The 21,659-nt window shown below is 36.9% G+C and overlaps 1 protein-coding gene across 1 annotated transcript; it reads right to left on the bottom strand.

The window, feature by feature from the left end:
* Positions 1-12,312: 12,312 nt before the first annotated feature.
* Positions 12,313-19,966, bottom strand: LOC134801330 (myrosinase 1-like). Its single transcript, XM_063773870.1, has 8 exons — positions 19,872-19,966; positions 19,553-19,680; positions 18,230-18,377; positions 16,702-17,224; positions 16,033-16,353; positions 15,213-15,384; positions 13,540-13,606; positions 12,313-12,520 (listed from the first exon to the last, which is right to left on the bottom strand). Exons 1-8 carry the CDS (start codon positions 19,964-19,966, stop codon positions 12,313-12,315), a joined length of 1,662 nt encoding a protein of 553 aa, XP_063629940.1.
* Positions 19,967-21,659: the final 1,693 nt, after the last annotated feature.

Genomic DNA, 21,659 nt, shown 5'->3' with positions numbered 1-21,659 from the left:
CTTCTTTGTCTCTCAGCTTTCATTCTGGGCTAAGGGTATTGAAACTTTGCCTAGCAGATGGTTACATGTTCCAGATAATGATGGTGATTATATTGTCGATTAATTGTTTCAATGAATAATTATTACAAAAAAAAATAGTTTTATTCCAAAGTGGGAAAAGAATTATGCAAAAACAAAGAATTATGAATTATAGATTTTACAATTCACGAATTGAACTCACGAGTTTTGATATTGTCATGATGCGACCTTCATAGGACTCGCAGCGCATCTCACGCGCATCTTGTTCTAAAACTGTTATGGATTTGATATATCAGCTGTAAACAGTGACATTTCGGATCCTGTACGGATATGATGGTCGTTCTTGTCTACGTGACAGCGTGCTAAAACGATATCCGTCACTTTCAATCGCGCTGTGTTAAAAAGTGACAAAGATTTTGTCACGTAGATAAAGCCATCCATAATAGGCCTGCTGGAATGTCACGTGCGAAATCGGCTTGTCATGAAGTCAATGTTCCTCTGCGACCTCTATCTATCTTTCAACTCTGTATATTCACGTACCTTGCCTATATTCACGACATTTATTTATTTAATAAAGTACAGAGGTATTCTTAAAAATAGTCATAGCCCCGCAAAACTCAACAATGAGTTTGACTGTGGGGTCATCAGTCTCTACTTATTAACTTAATAACTTATAGTATAAGTATGTGCCTAATTAAATTACTACAATATATTATGGTAGTGTTTTTTAACATAGTTTTAAATTTAGGCTTATTATTTTCACGTCTTATGGCTTCAGGCAAACTTTTAAGTAAGTATGGAATTATTTTCCTAAGGGTTCTATCCCCGTAAGTAGTAGTTATTAATTCTAGGAACGGATAGTTTGCCTGAAGTCACATAAAGTGAAAATTGATAGCTTTAGTAGATAGTTACTATCTTTTTTTATGGAGACTATTCTTTATCAACATAGCAAGGTCTCAAACTTTAATTAAACTAGCGCCATTGCACGATCCAATCTACCTGAGGCAAATAGAATAACATTACTCGCGAGCTAACGGTCTCATTTAGATGGTTGTAGGGCTGTTTCATTCCTCAGGTTAGCCAATTGAAATGCAGGATTGTTTTACTGTTTTAACCAAGCACTCAGAAACCAGTATAAGGAGACCTCTAGGTCCGTAATATAACTATGTGTTTGGAGATCAGAGTGACACTGGTTATGTTTGCGCTGTTAGAAATAGGGACTGACTTAGAAATATTAACTCTTTAGATCCTTGATAGATAAGTTTCAAGGGAAAAAGGTACTATTCTGTTTTATTCTTCTGTGTTTGTAATTAAAGAATGCACTTTATTCATATGTTACAATAGAATACTAAAGTCTATTGTTTTAATCAGTTAAGGTACTTACCGTAGGTTCAGCCAGCAGAATTTTTTAAACACCGTAACTTCTAAAGCGCTACTTTAGACCATAATACGGTTTTAAATTTCTCATCGTTGAAAACACTTACACTTTTGTTATTTGTTAGTTTTTAGGGTTCCGTACCCAAAGGGTAAAAGCGGGGCCCTATGACTAAGACTCCACTGACCGTCTGTCTGTCACCAGGCCCCTGTTTCACCAACGTGACAGGTGCGACGAATTGTAAAATCACTGTTGCTGACGTCACAGGCATCCATGGGCTACGGTTACCGCTTACCATCGGGCGGGCCGTATTCCTGTTTGCCACCATCATTGTATTATTAAAAAAAACTTTATTATATCGGATAAAAACAGATATTTCTCCTGCGAGGTTTCTGACAATTGTCACAAGAAACACTACAATTGTCACGAAATTCCGACATATAACTCATTACCTGTCAAGAATTACCTACAATTCTTCTAAATCTTTGACAATTGTCAGAAACCTCGCAAGAGAAATATCTGTTTTTATCCGATATAATAAAGTTTTTTTAAATAATACAATGATGGTGGCAAACAGGAGTACGGCCCGCCCGATGGTAAGTGGTAATCGTAGCCCATGGATGCCTGTGACGTCAGCAACAGTGATTTTACAATTCGTCGCACCTGTCACCGATGTGAAATTGGGGCCAGGCTGTATCTCATGAACCGTGATAGCTAGGCAGTTGAAATTTTCACAGATGATGTATTTCTGTTGCCGCTATAACAACAAATACTAAAAACAGAATATAAATATTTAAGTGGGGCTCCCATACAACAAACGTGATATTTTTGTCATTTTTTGCGTAATAGTACGGAACCCTTCGTGCACGGGTCCGACTCGTACTTGACCGGTTTTTTTTCACTTCTAAAGGCTCCTGTACAGCGTGGGCCAGTCTGGGGGACGCATTTATGCGTTAGAGGGAGCAAGTGATATTGCTATCTTATTCTACCGCTGCTGCGTCCCTTGGACTGGCCGGCGCTGGCCCATTGTGGCCCATTGTGGCCTTTAGATATATATAAGCGACGGAAATAGTTGGCGAGACCATAGAGTAGTATATGTTCCTACTGCATTTGTCCCCCTGACACTCGAATTAAAAAAGGAAAGGAAAAATGGCGTAATCCGAGTTTAGCTTTGTTTGCGTTCGACACTTCACTTCAAAGCGAGTCAATATTGGCTCGGCGGGTGACGATGAATGACTAACGTCGTCCGATCGGCGGATATACCCGTACGGTGTAACTGGGCCTTCACCTAATTCATAAAGTTTCTGGTTTAATGCCATCATATTTATATGTGACGTTCCACGGGAAAAGGTACCTTATGAGGGTTTCTAGTTTCGGAGATATGAAATGTTTTGTAAAGAGGTGAAAAAATGCTCAATTTTTTTTTATTGTGTGATCTGAAACCTTAATGCGTAACGTTTGTTTACCTGTTTTTATTTTTGTTATAAGTTAGTTATAAGCCTAGTAATGTCGTCTCAGAGTTTAGTAGAAAAGGTACCTTATGGAAAAAAGATTGAAAATTCCCAAAAAAACTAGTCAATACGGGAAAAGAAGTTTGGTAGAGAACTGTATTAGCATTCTGCAAAACTAATTTGATAATTTCAGTTCTGGTTGGGGCGCCTCGCAAATATTATAACCGTACATATCGACCGACATCACAAATCCAAGTAGCCTGCTATTATACCAAAGTTACTCTCGTCAAGTCTTTCTTAACTAGAATAATCTTCATTTGGTTTGGTCGCATGCAGTAAATCAGCCATTGGTTTGCTGAAAAATGCCAATACCCGACGCATTACCTTATGGAATATCTGAGGTCATTGAACCTCAATGCCGCTTATCTTCAATAGCAACCGAAATATATTATTGATAAGAAATAGACGATTTATACCATCTTAACCCCAAAATATTATTAGTTTATCCTAACTGTTCCATCATCATCATGCCTCATCATGTAACTTAATCACAAGGTACCTTTTCATTACATACAAATTATTGGTCTTTTTTAAGATTATTATGACGAAGAACTAATTAAATTTGGGGCAGTTTAATGTAAATTAATATTTTCTATTCATAAAAGATAAACTGTGATATGATTGATATTTTGTAGTGATGTATTATTAGATTTATTTCCATAAGGTACCTTTTCGTAAATGTATGGAGCAAATACTGTTATTGTTATGTAAGTTTAAAGTGGCATAAAGGGTTAAATATAGTATTTAGTTGGGGTTTTAGGATTTATTTCATTTGAATGACAGAATTTCTTTCATATGTGCTCAGAAAAATTGATTGTGTGTCACATTAAAAGTAAAAATATTCAATTTTGTGATTTTATATGAAAAAGTCAGAAAATACATTTTCACCTCTAAATCGGTATTGTTTTTTGCTTAAACTGTCTGTCAGTGTCGTTTTCTAATAGATAAAATTTAAATCTTGAGAGCTCATTGCAATCAATCGTGAAAATGAAATAAAACTTTATTTTCAAGAGATTGGTTAGTATACACATAAATCAGTCGATATCAAAAGTTTCTATTTGCATTACAGAACAAGTCGCAATATTTTTTTAATCTCAGATATATAAGGTATTATTATTTGTAGTCAACTATGTAACTTACTTCAGGAACATAGTTTTTTAGGCGGCTAAACTTAAAACTTCTCTATCGTAAAGTTGCTAATTTCACAACATTATTTTCAAAAAATCATATCTCTGTAACTACGCAACCTAGAAGGTTGATCTTTTGTGTTATCGATAGCTTATTTATTGTAGATTACTGGAGTATGCATAACTCCATACCCGCCATAAGGTACCTTTGACCGTGGGACGTCACATATTTATTTATTTTAAACTTTATTGCACATAAAAAAAGTACAAAAGGCGGACTTAATTCCTTGTGACATTCTCTACTAGTCAACCATAGGGCCATAGAGAAAAATGTCAAGGTGGGTGCAGTGCATATTTCCATTTCTAATCGAATTTGACAATTTATTTTGTATAAATTTACACAAAAGAAAAAAAAATACTAGTTATTGAACCGACTGTCGCTCTGTGCTCTGTGGTAACATTTGAGCAATCACGATTACAAAAATTGGCTGTTTCCATTAAGATGACTTCAGGTTTTTTATTTCTTATCTCCATAAAAACTCCTATTTGGATTTAACCCTATAACAATTTTCTTTTCACCTCAGCAGCTCGAACAAGGGTACTTTGCTTCTTAAAAACAGTGAGCAAAATGCGATTTTGCTCACTGAGTCATTTTGTCTCACTCAGTGAACAAAATCGCATTTTGCTCACTAAGTGTGTCTCACTCAGTGAGCAAAATCGCATTTTGCTCACTGAGTGAGACAAAATGACATTCAAGTGACCTTTATAGTCAAATGTCATTTCAACAAGTTCGATATGTGGGTTCTATTATCTCTGTCCCTTTAGGTATGTTCTCACTGCTTAGGGTGAAAAGTTTTGTGTACTACACGAGATCAAAGTTATTTACATCTCGTGCGCTTTTGAATCCCTTACTACGCTCAAGATTCTAAATTAGATTCACTCGCTACGCTCGTGAATCTATTATAGAATCTTTCGCTTGCACGGGACTCAAAATAAGCACTCGAAGAAATATCAAACTTTGATCTCTTGTTGTACAAATAACTATTTCACGTCAGCAGCTCGAACAAGGGTACTTTGCTTCTTAAAAACAGTGAGCAAAATGCGATTTTGCTCACTGAGTGAGACAAAATGACATTCAAGTGACCTTTATAGTCAAATGTCATTTCAACATGCGGGGTCTAACACAAGTTCGAAATACTTGGGTTCTATTATCTCTGTCCCTTTCACGCTGTTAGCAAAAAGAAACAGACAAAAAAAAGTTCAAACGACATTGAACGGTATATTGACGGTTTATAATAGACCCCCGAAAAACTTATGAACGCATCGTTCCAAACCACGTACGAGTATGAATTCTTAATAATTAATTAATAAAAATAATGTTTAAGATTTGATAAAAACTGATAAAAATACTATATTTTAGGTATTTTATTGTACAATTAAAATAATGAACTCAAAAAATACACAGATTATCACGCAAAATTAATTATTTTACTTCTAAGAATTTCTACTATAGTTGACAAATAGACACGTATCCGCAATTCGGACCGTATCTTACAATGTTTTTTTTTTACAAAAAAAAGTTGTCGATTGAAGTGTCAGTTCTGTTGATGTTTGTTATTTCCATATTATATTACTGAAATTTCCTTAGATATCACGGGCCTATAAATCCCGGTCTTTTGATAGGCTTGCGTGGGGATATAGATCCAACACGTAGAGGCCCTTTGGAGAGCTTTAATGTCTTGTAGAACGCCTGCTGGAACCCGTTCACAGGCGCAACAATAGACACCCATAAACCGGTCTCAGCAGGCATTGGGACTATTGTAGAAAAAGTGAACAGTAGAAATTACTGAAATTTATTATTACGTTTTGTTTTTGTGTTCGATTGCGGTAATTAAACTTAATTGTTTGTATATCTTAAGAAAACATGAGTGTATAGGTATTAAGTGATGAAGAAGGATTACATTTTTCAAGTTTTCTAATAGGTATGTTCTCACTGCTCCCGTGAAAAATGTTGTGTACTACACGAGATCAAAGTTATTTACATCTCGTGCGCTTTTGAGTCCCTTCCTACGCTCAAGATTCTAAATTAGATATTATAGAATCTTTTGCTTGCACGGGACTCAAAATAAGCACTCAAAGAAATATCAAACTTTGATCTCTTGTTGTACAAATAACTCTTTCCTTTCATAAGAATTTAGTATGTTTTCTGAAAGACCTACGTATTTGTATGATTTCATGTACATGTATATATATATATATTTTTTTTTAATCAAATTTCTATAAAGTAATATACCTACCTACTGTGTTTAATTGCATGACTTCTATAGTAATTTAAATTGTATTTTTCTTATTTACTTATAATAATGTTTTGAAAAGATGTGTCCCGCCGAGTTTGTTGCCGATCCCATATTGGGATACCCTCCTACGATTGAGGGGAGATTTAAATCTTCTCGAGGCAGAGGTGTAGGGTTGGAGCCGGTGTAGTTTTATTTGACGTTCATAAGCGCATTGTAATATGCCTACTTGAATAAACTATTTTTTATCTTTTTTTATCTAATGAAATCACAACACAACATATTCCAAAACTCTCGGAGATATCACCAGTGTGTTTCTGTTTGAATCGTTTTTCATCCTATGTTTGGATTAGTATTCAGGGTTTAGGTTCTAAATCGAACATCTAGATTTCCGCCACCTTATTTAAATAGCGGTCTCGTCAAAGCGACGGGCAAACGGTCCGAAAGTTACGCGGAAAATTGCTAAATAAAACCCTCTGCAGCCTTTTTTGCTTGTAACGAAATGTCTTAAAACACCTCCAATCCTAAACGTAATAAAGTGAAAATGTAGCGTTCAAATTGGAATCTAAACTCGTTGTAATAGAGTTTAAGTTGGTATTACTTTGATGGTAATTAAGTTATTTTGTTAGTAAGCAGTTTGGGACGTGTGATTCTCAATCTCGCATGTTAGAAGGGTATAGAAACTAGGGATATTACGATCGGTTCATGTTCCCAATACAGAGCGTTTGTTTTTTCAATGTTAGGCTTTATTTTGCTTATAGTATTGTTTATATATTAAGTATTGTACGCTATAACTGATAAGTGATAACACTGTTGCCATACCGGGTGTGTACCGTGTGTGTGTGGTTATATAAGCAATAACCTTTAAAGTAACAGAGACAGAAAAGTCTCGCAATATGTACAAAGTTTCAATTGCAAACTGTCTGGATTGCGTTCAACCATAGAGAAATATAGTAAGAATAGAAATATAGTGCTCACTCCATACATCAGTTTTGATACTAAAACGACTATTATTTTCGCACAGTCGACATCTAGCATCGAGTAGCGGAATTATCAGTACCGCTACTTGATACTAGAAGTCTCTAGTAGCGACTCACGATAATAGTGTTGAACAACAATTTACAACAAATATTTAAGGCAGAAGGAGTTGAAAATCGAGTTCCGGTTAATCCGGTCTGTCCGGTCATAATATTAACCGAAAATTTTTGAGCGTTAGACTCTTCGGTGGTCGGAACATCTATTGTCAAGTAGCAGCATTGATATATCCGCTACTCGATGCTAGATGTCGACTACGAAAATAGTAGTTGTTTTGGTACTAAAACGGATGTATGGATGGAGTGAGCACTCTATGTATTTTTTCTCTATGGTTCAACTTACTGCCGTTTTAAACTAGACATTGTGGCGTACGAGTGAAACTTATATGTATTTATTACTTAGACAAGTAGTTTCAATTGATTTTGTTTCGGTTTCGGTTTCGGAAATGTTAATCTGAAAGAAATTTTAGAGGCAACACTAGAAGGGTAAGTAAACTTTAAAAGTTTACCTGCGTACACCTAGTACTACCCAAGCCTTTTGTGTAAAGCCCGAATATTAAATCAATTTTAATTTGTATTCGGCGTTTATCCGTTTACATCTAGGTCTATCCAACACTGGGAGGGTAATGTCAGAAGTGATGATGCAACACCTAACACTACCCAGCCAGTGTTGGGTAGACCTACTTAGTAGATGTGTACGGGCAAAGACATATGTAACTTCGTATAAGACGAATAAAGTCTAAGGAAAAAACGTGCCTCGGAATTCAAGTAAAAGTCATTCTCGAATAGATGCCGCACACACCTTTAGCCTATCCTCGGCTAGATGGCGTGACGACACCGTTTCATATTTAACAATTTTAACACATAGATATCAGTGAATGAACATGGATAAAAATGATATAAAAATAATAAAATCATTTATCCATATATATACATTTTTTGATAATTTTAAACGTTTTCATTTTGAGTTTTAGTCGTGTGTCGATAGATGGCAGTAAATTTACAGTGACTACAAAATTTACAATGACAGGACCCCTCTATACTATCTATTCTTTTTGGTACGGGTAAACGCCGAAAACATATGAATGTTATATAATTTTTTGAACTTTACCCAAACGGCTCGGGTAATACTAGTTACACCAGGGTAAACTTGAGTTTAATTAATCTTCTAACATTACCCGTAACATATACACTACTGCTGCTGATAACCTATAAGTACCTACTATCTTATGTAACAGCATCTAGGTAACTTTATTCTCCGGCCAAGTTTGATCCACTGCAACGCAGGTAAGTGCAGGTTTTAAAGCGCTTCGCAGGCATACTCATATCTCCGAAGATAAATTTCCTCCTACGTATCGATTGCTCGTACGAAGTTCACGTTACTAGCGTTCGTGGAATAAGAATCTCTAAGGAACGAGGTGGAATTTTTAAAGTGGAACGAGATATTGGCAGGCATTGAATCTGTTTAAGTAATCTTATTTTGAATAATGTTATTTAAGTTTAGTAATGTCAAAGACATATGTAACTTCGTATAAGACGAATAAAGTCTAAGGAAAAAACGTGCCTCGGAATTCCAGTAAAAGTCATTCTCGAATAGGTGGCGCACACACCTTTAGCCTATCCTCGGCTAGATGGCGTGACGACATCGTTTCATATTTAACAATTTTAACACATAGATATCAGTGAATGAACATGGATCAAAATGATATAAAAATAATAAAATAATTTATCCATATATATACATTTTTTGATAACTTTATACGTTTTCATTTTGAGTTTTAGTCGTGTGTCGATAGATGGCAGTAAATTTACAGTAACTACTAAATTTACAATGACAGGACCCCTCTATACTATCTATTCTTTTTGGTAATGTATAGGTTAACAACCCAATAATGGACGCGAGGAATCAATTATGGGAGATTATATGAAATATGTATCTTGTAATACGGATGGCAGACGCGGCAAATTATGAAAAATGGAGGCTGGCAGACGTGGCCATTTTATTTCCCTCCCGCTGCGGGAATTTGGCAGACGAAGGGTTAACAATAGATTTATTTGCGGGCAATAGACCAAAAACCATGAATTACTAGCATTTCGTCGATGTAAATTTATTCCTAAATCGTTTGATATAAATGGAAAGATAACATGGAACAAACGGCTTATTCTTTTCGGTAGCCAGAAGAAATTATTCGACTTTTTTAAATGACAATTGGTGACCTAGTAAACAAAAATGTCTCTGTCTGTCTCATTAAAAGGTCTCTCACTCCATACTATTTTGAATTTTGACAAATCAAAATTTGCTTTTGTGTTGGCAAGTTTTGACTAAGTAGAGGTTATGATAGTCTTCAAGCGGCTATAATGATAAACCCAAATATGCCCATTGGGTTGTTTTCGACTCCCTGGAAAAACTCTCTCCTACTCATTTAAATGAACAAGCAAGATGGCCGGTAACCTCAAGAAGTTTCATCCAAAAAGTTAGTACTTACTTGTTTGAGTTACAATACAAATCTACGAATTCATATTCATTATCAAAGACGTAAAACAATATTTTTGTCACTTTTGTATTTTTAAGCTACCCCGCTTTACGGCACTTTGCACACTTCAACTCATGTCCCACTCAAAACGGTTATTGCTTTGTTCTACATACCCGGCTTTTAAACACAAAGGCAATGTGTAGATTCTGTCCATAAAGAAACATTTAATGATAAGCCTTATTACTTGGAGTTAAGTCTCAAAATTGTGACTTTGAACGTGGCACAAAAAGGATTAACTTGCGCTTGGCGAACTTGCCTTTTGGAAATTAGAACAGTTGTCCTTATAAGGGTATCTTTGTCCTAATTTAGGTTTAATTAAAGGTACTTACCACGTCCTTATATTAATTGAATGTATATAAATAGCTTTCAAGCGGAAACAGCAAAGTTGGTAACCTACTTTGCGAAAATGTTTGATTCACCATTTGCAATTTCTATCACTTTAGATTTGAACTTACCTACCTATCAATTCGCTATAAGATGAGACGAGCATTTGCCTGTACATTGTAAAATCGAAAATGTTCTATTTCATGTTTCGAATTAATTTAGAAAAGTTTTTGGCTTAATCTTGTAACTTTCTACAGGTTAATATTAAACTGACCAGAAAATAATTATAATTTTTAAATGTTCAAGTTTAATTCAAAGATTAATTGAGATTTTCTGATCGTAAATAATTGTTTTTCAAGGAGGAAGGAAAGGAGCAGAAGTTACCTAACAAGGAAGGGTACCCAACTGTCCGACTCCGATTTCATTTATTTTGATATATGTTATAGAGTAGTCTAAAATAACGGACACGTATTTTTTTTTAGCTGCCCAAACTCAACCTGTTAGTAGAAAATGGCCTTCAAAGTACTGAAAATTGACCAAACCTTCTAATATCATAGAAAAACTTTTTTCAAAAAAATTGATAATTAATTACTGGTTTCGTTATATGTTGGAGAACATATATATATATAATAAATAAATATAATAAATATATTTTTATATAAAAATTGAGTTTGTGGTGAAATGACAAAACACGTCCTCATTTTTTTTTCATGTTCTCCAACATATAACGAAACCAGTAATTAATTATCAATTTTTTTGAAAAAAGTTTTTCTATGATATTAGAAGGTTTGGTCAATTTTCAGTACTTTGAAGGCCATTTTCTCCTAACAGGTTGAGTTTGGGCAGCTAAAAAAAATACGTGTCCGTTATTTTAGACGACTCTATAACATATATTGATGATATATCAAAATAAACCAAATCGGAGTCGGACAGTTGGATACCCTTCTTTGTAAGTCAATAAAATTCAACACAGGATTGACTCTTCTATCCTGTTTTTTTAATTAGATTTTTGCAAGTTTTATAAAATAAAATCTTTTTGTTAAATAATAATTATATTGATACACCAACATCTTACAAGTGGGTATTTTTATTCCTAGGTACGTTTTGTTTTTCACCGACTTGATAAAGAGAAACTGATCGTTCATCATTGAATTTCAGGGCTTTGCAAAATTCGACAATGTCAAACCAACATGTCACCTTCGTAATATTTTCAGAGTATTAAAACAGGAGCGTAGAAACGTGTGGGGATGCTCGAGCATTGTTTTGTTTTGCTTGCTGCAGCTAACGATAGCGGTCAACGGTCAAGCAAAAGTATTTTTAGAGTTGCTAAAATTGCTTCAAAACAATAGAGAATGGAACAAAGGATATATTTTTGTTTCCGTTAGGATACGAGTCAATGAATATTGCGTGCTGTCAATGTGATATGAGTTGGGGTAGGAGGGCTAGAATCACTTATCTCAGCCAAATAAAAAATAATGCGTCGTATGTGGAAATTAAAAGACTGGCACAAGAAAGAAATGATTGGCGATTACTCCACCGACAAGAGCAAAGCTCTTAAGTTATGATGATGATGAGGAGGGATAAAATATGTTTAGTATTGATTTTAGAGGGAAAAGGCTAAAAAAAACTATGTTATAAAAATATCCAAGGCTAAGCTGTATCCCACTGACGTCCAGTTTTTTGCTGGTACGGTTTTTTGCAGGATCCCGATTTAGTAGTACAGGTGCTAATATAATAACATTCACACATACTACAGAAAACTGGATCCTGCATAAAACCGTACCCGCAAAAAACTGGACGTCAGTGGGAAACAGGTCTAACGCAGTCATGAACAATATGTATATGTATGCAGTGTCGGATTTTCCATACCAGCTGAAAAATGAGTAGACCCAGGTAGACGCAGTGTGGGAGCCACTACTAGGCCAAGATTGAAAAAGAAACTGTTAAAACCAACAACTGCTATAGTAACTGGCCACTCTTAACAAGGCAGAAAGAAACAAGGCAATAAAAGCTTGAACTCGAATGAATACCAATAGCTATAGCAGTCGCTAGGTACATCAATGGAGAAACGCAAATAAAATGACGATGCGATATATTAGCTATACAATACAGTTAAAACAACAATAAGTAAAACAAGGAGAGAGCTGGTGACGGCGCGCGCGCCGCCGGCGTACGGATCCGGATCATAGTCGTAGTCAATCATCCGACTTCGTATAATTTCTCTGTAGACGAAGGCTGACTTCCTGGGCGTTCTGGTCCGGTTCGGGTCTTCCCAGTCCACCTCGTATAGGCCGAAGCGTTGGCTGTCAGACAAATACACAATAATACATTACACACCTCCGGTAGTGTTGGGTGGCGTTCCACTAAAAGTAGCGGACCAGTTTAAATATCTGGGGCACATGGTCACGCCGGACTTGCGAGATGATGCGGATATAGAGAGGGAGAGGAGGGCCTTGTCTGTGCGAGGTAACATGATTGCTCGCAGGTTCGCTCAGTGTACGAAGGAAGTAAAAATAACATTATTTAGGGCTTATTGCCAAACCTTCTACACTGGCAGCCTGTGGGTGAGTCATACACAACGCACATACAATGCGCTCAGGGTACAGTACAATAACATATTCAGGATGCTGATGAAGCTGCCGCGACGCTGTAGTGCGTCAGGTATGTTCGCAGAGGCGCGCACTGATGGCTTCCACGCCGTCAGAAGGAAGAGAGTAGCGTCTCTGCTGAACAGAGTGCGCGGCAGCTCCAACACCATCCTGAGCATGTTCGCTGAGCGCTTGGACTGCCCCATGACAAAGCACTGGGTAGAAATCATCACTGGCCAGACAAAGTGATGATTTTTACCCAGTGTCGCTAATAATGTGTAATTTGTATTGTATGTTGTTTGTTTTATTTGTAAATGTTTGTAGCGTACTTAGTTTGTAAATGTATTTAATTTAATTTAATTTAATTATTTTTTTGTGAATGTAATATGGGTCCTGGTAACCTGAAATAAATGATTTTTATTTTTATTTTATTTTATTATTAATATTAATGTAACTCCTCCTCCTCTCTCATAATAATCATAATCATAATGCTTTATTTGTAAAATATAGGTAGGTACACAATAGGTCTTAGGTGTGTATATCTATATACATTTGAATCGCTATGTTTTGCCGGTTGGCATACAAATGTCAAAGAGAACAAAAATCAAATACAATAACTTGCATAACTTGTAACTAAACTGGGTAACGCCGCGTCGTGATCACCGATCAGATGTAATTAATAACTATTTCAGTGTTAAAATATTGATAAACAAGCATTTTATGTAAATACTTACGTATAACCGGAAGCCCATTCATAATTGTCCATTAAGCTCCAGGCAAAGTATCCTTGGACGTTACAGCCTGAAAATTAAATGTCTAGTCATTTCTCATTTGTGAGTAAATGACTGGAGCCGTTTCCCGTCATCACGTAACAATGAAAACCCGTGTTCAATTTATCTGTATGTATATACAATTTATAGATTGTATTGTGGTACGTCCCACAATAAAAAAGGAAAAACTGGACAAGTGCGAGTCGGACTTGCCCACCGGGTTCCGTACTTTTTGGTATTCGTTGTTATAGCAGCAACAAAAATACATCATTTGTGAAAAAACTGTTTAGCTACCTATCACGGTGATGGACAGACCGACAGACGGACAGTGGAGTCTTAGTAATAGGGTCCCGTTTTTACCCTTTGGTACGGAACCCTAAAAACTATTAACATGTTCATATTTGTTAAAAAAGAATAACTTTTTCAGAACCTGGCTCTGGTATGCCATGATCATGGCTACATCCAGCGAACGAAACACCTCTGTATGTCGCACGTATACGTTGGAGTGATTAGATATAGCGTAAGCAAATTAGAAAAATCTGCGGAAATAATTCGTGTAGTTGTGAAAATTGGTACAGGTATACCTTGTGGTGTCCAGAGAAACATACTAAAAGTCCTCGAGGGTAGGAGGTGTGCTGGGGGTGTAGAGGGGGGTTGCCCTACATCAAAGTGGGGTTGAATTTTTTTTTCGCTTTCACCCTATAGTGTGGGGTGTCGTTGGATAGGTCTTTTAAAACGAATACGGGTCTTCAAGAACCATTTTATGATCAACTTAATATTTTCGGAAAAAATCGATCTGAAAGAAAAAAAGTTGTGTTTTCCACTTTAGTTCCCCTAACATTTGAACCTTGGGTCCAAAAAATATGAAAAAAAATCGTGAAAGTAAAGCTTAATAAAGACTTTCAAGAAAAAAATATAGCAAACCTAATCGGCCGAGCAGGTTTCGAGTTTTTACGAGTTTAGTATATTTTGACGGACGGGTAACTACGGAACCCTACACTGAGCATGGCCCGACATGCTCTTGGCCGGTTTTTTTATATTTTATCAGCAGGTCGCTTAGCTTGCTTATTCTAAACTAAAAATTTTATTTATGATGAACAATTACGAAAATACGACGTTTTCTTAAACCGTCAATTTTTTTTCTCTTATTTAACTTTAACAGCCTGTATCTCCTAAAGTATTGATCGCAGAGTAAAAATAATCATAATTAAATTTGTAGTAAATTTTATGTTAAAAGTTTTGTCCGAAGTAATTATAATGCTATTCGTACAGATATTCGAGATATGAGCAAAAATATGAAAAAAGGTACCCAGCACACCCCCTACACCCTCGAGGACTTTTAGTATGTTTATCTGGACACCACAAGGTATGCCTGTACCAATTTTCAAAACTATACGAATTATTTCCGCAGCTTGCCCAAATTCGGCTTAATTTGACGTGGCTAATAGAGAGACGACCGTTTCGTTCGCTACGGCGCAAACGATTGGTATCTTAGCTGCCTTAAGCTGACATTCCATTTCCGACGACAGCAGCACTACCATTCATTTTACTATGGAAGTTGACAATAACACCTACGCGTTCGTACTAGTAGTGCAGCTGCGGTCAGAAATGGAATGTTACCCTTATGATGTATTTACCTTCAGCCAACGCATCAAGCACCGCGCTAAGATAACTTCTATAATAGGACACTCTGGTGTGATCGTTCAGGCCTGCAGTAGTTGATACTCCGTTCTCCGTTATATATACCAGGGGGTTGTCGTATGTGACCTTTATATGGGCCAGGAGGTAGTGCAAACCAGGTCCATACTCCTTAAATAATAATTATTTCGTTAGATCACTGTTTTTACTGAATCATTCTGCCATCAATCACTTTAATTCCTATCGAATGTAGTTAGATCACTTAGATCTGTACGGTTACCATCAGTTTGTCACTGACATAAACGCTGTCGAGAACGTAATTTACTTTCTATACATCCCGTTTGCACTAATATGCGAGTGCGAGCGAGATGTATAGAAAGTAAATTACGTTCTCGACGGCGTTTATGTCAGTGACAAACTGATGGTAACCGTACAGACCTACAAAGGATGACTTACGCTAGACCGGGCCGGGGCAAGGCCGGAGCTTCCGGTGATTCGTTTTCTATGGAAGCACCACGTAATCACCGATCAGCCAGCTTGGCCAGTGGATATTGCTAGTGCTATGCATATCCCTAAATTGAGACACTATAAATTTAGTTCTATAAGCACGAATTTTATTAAATAAATTCATAAGTCCTAATCTTTGAGTCACAAGCCTCCTTATAGGTACAAGAGATCGAAGATCATCTCTAGATAACAGGACTTAGGTGGTTTTATAATTTTTACTATATGCAATAAATATTGTTATCGATAGCGTTGTTATCATGGCCACTTAGTTATAATAAAAATAATCAAATGCCTATTACTTTTGCTGTACACAATTTCACTTACCCTGATCCATGGAGCGTGCGACCTTGGCCAAGACTGATCCAAATACGAATCCGCAAACGCATCATCGTCCATCGACGGTACCTCGAACATTCCAATCACAGAACTGTTCCTATACACATATTTAGTGTAATAATGGTTGAGTCCTAGGAAATCCGCGCTGCCTTTAATGTAGGTAATCTGGTCTTGATTGAAGCCACGCAGTCTTGAGGAGTTGAGTCCTTGAGCAGTGCTAGCAGCCTGCACGCGGTGTATCAATCGCTGTGGGTAGTTTCCAGATTTTGAGAAGATCGGGTGCATGTATTGGCCAAACTGTAATACAAAGATCCTATATGAATTGATCAGACGGAAAAAAACAACTAATGAAAAAACTCTGCAGAACAGGGGAGTTAATGGAAACCTCGGTGACGAGAAAAGAAAAATGCAAAGGAAAGTCAAAAGAGGAGAAGAGAGATTAAGAAAAACGTACTTGGGAATGAAAAAAGTTTAAACATGGTGTCTTGTGGTGTCTTCAGTTTGGTCTTAATACGACAAGCAATGTAACAAGATTTATATTAGCATGTATAAAGTTATATAGAAATTTTATAAAAGTAATGTAGACATGCGATTTAAAAAAAACACCATTTCAAAACAGACACACCTACTAATGGATGTACTTACATGGATAGCTAAGTAGTCTTTAGCGCCTTCAATATCATTTTTCGAATCGGAAGCAGGGAATACATGTTCGCAATTCAAACCGATACCAACTTTACCACCTTGCGTACTTCTAAACTCATCGTTGTATATATGGTATGCCCTGGCGTTCGCCAATAGAATTTGTCTTCCACACTCATAGAAACCAACGCCTGGGGATCTGATTTTAGGAGCATGGACGCCGTAACCGTAGCTAAAGTAGCAATGGACAAATGGCTCATTTAACGTCATCCAGAGCTTAACGCGATCACCAAAGTTTTGAAACACGATTCGAGCATAGTCTCCAAACCAGTCAACCATCTTCTCATTCAGCCAGCCACCATGTTCCTGAAGAATTTGAGGCAAGTCCCAATGGTAGATGGTCGCAAAAGGTGCGATGTCATTTGCTAGCAGTTCATCAATGAATTGATTGTAATAGTCGATGCCTCGTTGGTTGACGTAGTTGGCTCGGCCAAATGGAAGAATTCTTGTCCAGGATATGGAGAACCTATAAAGACGATATATATTTACCTAGTTTCCATATTTTCTAAGAACTAGTGTCTCTGTGAGCTGTTGACTAAGCGAGCAAAGCTTAAGACTGAATAAATGTATGGCTCCAACATTTTTGAAAATTTTCCTAAAACTGAATCGAAAAAAAAATCTAGATTAATGATTGAACCTGCTCACAAAATTTCACGAGAATCGGTTGAAAATTGCGACCTGTAGAGGAGAACATCCGAAAATAAGAAAGCATTTTTCCCCAAGCTGATACAGAGACCTCCGCTAACGCTTGGTCAATAATTACTTAAATAGTTAAAATGGAATGAAATGTAAAAAAAAAATACAAATTTTAAGTAGCACTCTTTATCATACAGCTCACAAACTTTAAACACAAAAAGAGAACCTACAAAACAAATTGGTACCGATTTATGAAATAATGGTGCAATGGGAAAATTTACACTGCCTCGGGTGATTTTCGAGGTTCAAACTCGCGGCTCTGGATCACTTTTCCTAGTTTTCCTTTGTATAACAAATTTTTATTTCATCAGAACCCCTAGTGTAGATTTCATTCGATAGCGTGACTAGCGTTTACGTTTGCGTTATGTCTATTTTTGTATGGATTTTAAAAAGCGCGCCAAGCGAGACTTGGAAACTCAAAATCCCAAACAAAATTACATTTAACGCAAACGTCACATCATGCAATCAAATGAAATTTACACTAGGGGTACATACACAGGGGAGAATTTGTCTTTTCAAAAGATCAGTTTGAAAATTTCTTTATGATGAATTTATGAATATTAAATAGTTCGCGATAAAGTTCAAATAAAAGCAAACCAAGGCAGCGGTGGCGTAACGTCATCGCCAAAGATTTAAACGACTGTGGGTTAGCGGAAACCGATGTCCAGGATAGAGCGAAGTGGAAGGAGAAAAGTAGGAAAGCGGACCCCGTCACAGTACGGGACAAACGCTAGGAGGATGATGATGATGAAAAGCACTTTAGATTTATATTTACCTGTAATGTGTAACGCCTAACTCCTTCAACATTTCGATGTCCCTTTTATAGTTGTAATAAGAGTTAGCGGCGATGTCTCCGTTGCTCTTGTCAGTGATGTGGTCAGGGTCCGTGTGCACCAGGTAGTCCCATATCGAGGGACCCTTACCTGGAAATACAAATACGTGGGCAATACTGAAAGTTACTGGATTCTGATATACGAGACGACTTATTTTAAGTGGCCAGTCCAGGAATTTTCAGTATGCCCTAAGTATTTATACATTTTAGAGGAAATTTAATTATCATTCGCCTGAACTATTTATGACAAAGAACACAACAAATAATTCGCTACAGCAGAATGCGGACTTTTGTAAGTTTTTGGTATATTTGGCGTTTGGCTGCTTTAGGCAAAATTAAACATATTTGAGGGACAGAGAAAATCGTTTATTTACAACAGTGGTACTACTAAACGAAATTTATAACTAGCTTAAATCTAAAATAGGCCCCTGAGGCATTGTACCAAGGATGTTGGCGGTATTTCCTCGCGGTATCGTAATGCTGATACGTTGTGCAAGGTAGCCGCCAGCTTTTAAACTTAATTTAATCAGAGTCAGAAGTAGCAATGTACAAATTGCAGAAAATGCAGAAATGTTCTCGGAAATTTCAGAGAAATTACATGAAAGAAACTTAGAAAGTTCTCTGTGAGAATGTTCCCATGAGAACTTTAACGTTTTCTGTAATATATAATATTACACGCCACATAACAGTAAAGCGGGCAGGCGAAATATTTAAAATGGCATGTGTCTACGTCGGTCTTGACACGATTAGATTGTTTATTAAATTTAAGTTCCAGAGAATATTCTTCATAGAAGTTTCGCAACTTAAGAAACTTCTCCTCGGTGCATTGCTAGTCAGAAGTAGGCATAAAATATCTCGGCAAATTAACTACTTGACTTTTTAATGTCACGCGTTGCTATGGTTACGCTATCCTGGACAACTCTTGAAACTCTGATTTTATGGTATTAAAATTTACCAAACATGCATTTTTTGCTTTTAGTTACAAGTCATGTCCATAATGGGCCACTCAGCTTTTTAGTAGAACGTGATAGAACACATCTCACAAACTGTAGGTACCTACTACTATTGTCCCATGTACAACGGGACAGAAAACAGTTGATCCACCCACTGAAACTATCAAATGTGTCATCAACCAAAAGCGTGCGTATTGTCAGTTGCCAATAAGGTGCTATTTCCATGTAGCTTCAATTTGAAAACAATTTTATTGACAACCGACAATGTGGTACCTTTTGGTGAAAAATGTCACAAATAATGAATGCCACTCACCGTCGACATCCCATGCCCCTTCTATCTGGTAAGCGGCAGTAGCAACGCCAAAAATAAAGTCGTGAGGGAACTGCTTTGCTGAGACCGTTTTGATTCTTGTGTTGGCAGCACTGATTGTTAGCACCCAACTGAAAAATCACATTATTATTATTATTCAGAGCCTACTGTGTCCCACTGCTGGGCAAAGGCCTCCCCCCTCTTCCTCCACTCGTCTCTATTTAGTGCAATATCTGGCCAGCCTCTCAAGAAGGAGTCCAAGTTATCCCGCCATCGCCGACGAGGTCTGCCGGCTCCCCGGTTAGACTCGTGGGGCTCCCACTCTGTGGTTAACTTGGCCCACAAGTCGTCCTGCATTCGGCAGACATGACCAGCCCAGTCCCATTTTAACTTAGCCGCTTTCTGAGCTACGTCCATTATTCGAGTCTTCAAAAAAAAATCACAAACTCACATAAAAATCACATACTAAATTTAAAAAAAAAACATTATCCTACTGAGACCCAGACGCTGAGCCTTTGTTTTTGAATTTCGAACCTTTCGTTCATCAATGAAAGTTCAGAATAGACTGTAGATTATGTACAAAAATTTGTACCGAGGGTCTAAGGCGGAACCGGAACAGACCAGAACTCCCAGAACTCCGGATTCCTGATGGATTGGATAGAACCTCTAAATTGAGGATTCTATAACCCTCGACTATTATGAATAAATGTAATATTCAAGAGAATAATCACAGTCGGCAGCTAGGTTATAAATGTTATAATGATATTTTAGGTGCTCCATCGGAACAGTAGGTAATCCAAAAGTTGCCAAAGGTCAGGAGATCATAGGTTCCAATTTTCCAAAGTTCCTAAGACCAACAACGGCTGTGAAAAATCAATCAGATAACACGAGTGGTTTTTCCTCAAACACATACACACAAGCATATACAAATTAAAGTTACAAGGTGCATGGTTCTTTACACATACCATATAAAATACAAAGAACGTCCCATTGTCGAAAACATCACTCCACCACCAACTTACTGAGACTAGCACATACTCCTTATCGAAATATCCGTTATTTGTAAACTATGATTAAGTATTTTGGGGAAAGTACTTATACTGGGTTTTCTTTGATATAAAACTGGCAAAGTGTGATTCGGTCTAGGCACAATGGGTTCCACACCTTCCTACGATCCAAACATCTTATCTACGAGAGTCATAAATGCAGTTTTTCAGTAGTTTTCTTCGAGAGAACCCAGTTTTTTCAGAGAGAAAGGTAAACGATTACAGAATGGTCAAGAATATAAAGAAAGCTCCCCCACCCCCCTCCATCTAAAATTTAGTAAATTTCATTTATAATTCGGAGCGTAGGTAGTGCCTTCGTAAATATAAACTGAATGAAAACCTTACTTAGCAATGTTTTAATCTTTAGTGATTTTAACACTAAACTTTTAAAAGTCCTATATAATGGCACGCATAATACATTTATGACATCATTGTATCATATTTCATTTTTAAATACGTTGTTTCTGCGGAAAATGTTTGTGAGTTCCAATTTCTATTTTGGCGAAGGAGCCCTAAAAAAGGAGGGCGTCACTTATTATTTAACACACAGCCTGATAAATTTTATGACAGGATTTTAATTTATCGTTAAATGATATCCAACAAATTGATAAGTGATAAGATTAATTACCAAATAAAGAGAAATCCAAGCTCAAGTTCATCTATTCACGTTTATTGCATAACGAGTTTAAGTATATTTCTCACATATTTTTAATTTATTACTACTTTTTAGGGTTCCGTAGTCAACTAATAGGAACCTTTAAGGTCTCTGCCCACTAAACCGTATCATACCATGACCGTGCTATGAACGTGTCAGGCAAAAAAATATCTTTGTATTAAAAAGTATGAGACTATGCCCACTAGCCCGTTCCGTCACCGACCATACCCGTCGCGTGCCATGCACGGACCGTCAAAAATTGTCGGCGACGATATTTTGCCGGTGCTGAAATGCTCCGTGCATGGCACGCAACGTTGCCAGAACGGTGCGTGCAGGCGGCGAAACGGTGAACAGACGGGTTATAACCGCGTATGGTGACCGTTGTAAGCCCGTTATAAACGCGTTGCCA

The sequence above is a fragment of the Cydia splendana genome, chromosome 21 (assembly GCF_910591565.1).
Source record: "Cydia splendana chromosome 21, ilCydSple1.2, whole genome shotgun sequence".
In the NCBI taxonomy this organism is placed as follows: domain Eukaryota; kingdom Metazoa; phylum Arthropoda; class Insecta; order Lepidoptera; family Tortricidae; genus Cydia; species Cydia splendana.
This window is presented reverse-complemented; position numbering and strand designations above follow the sequence as displayed.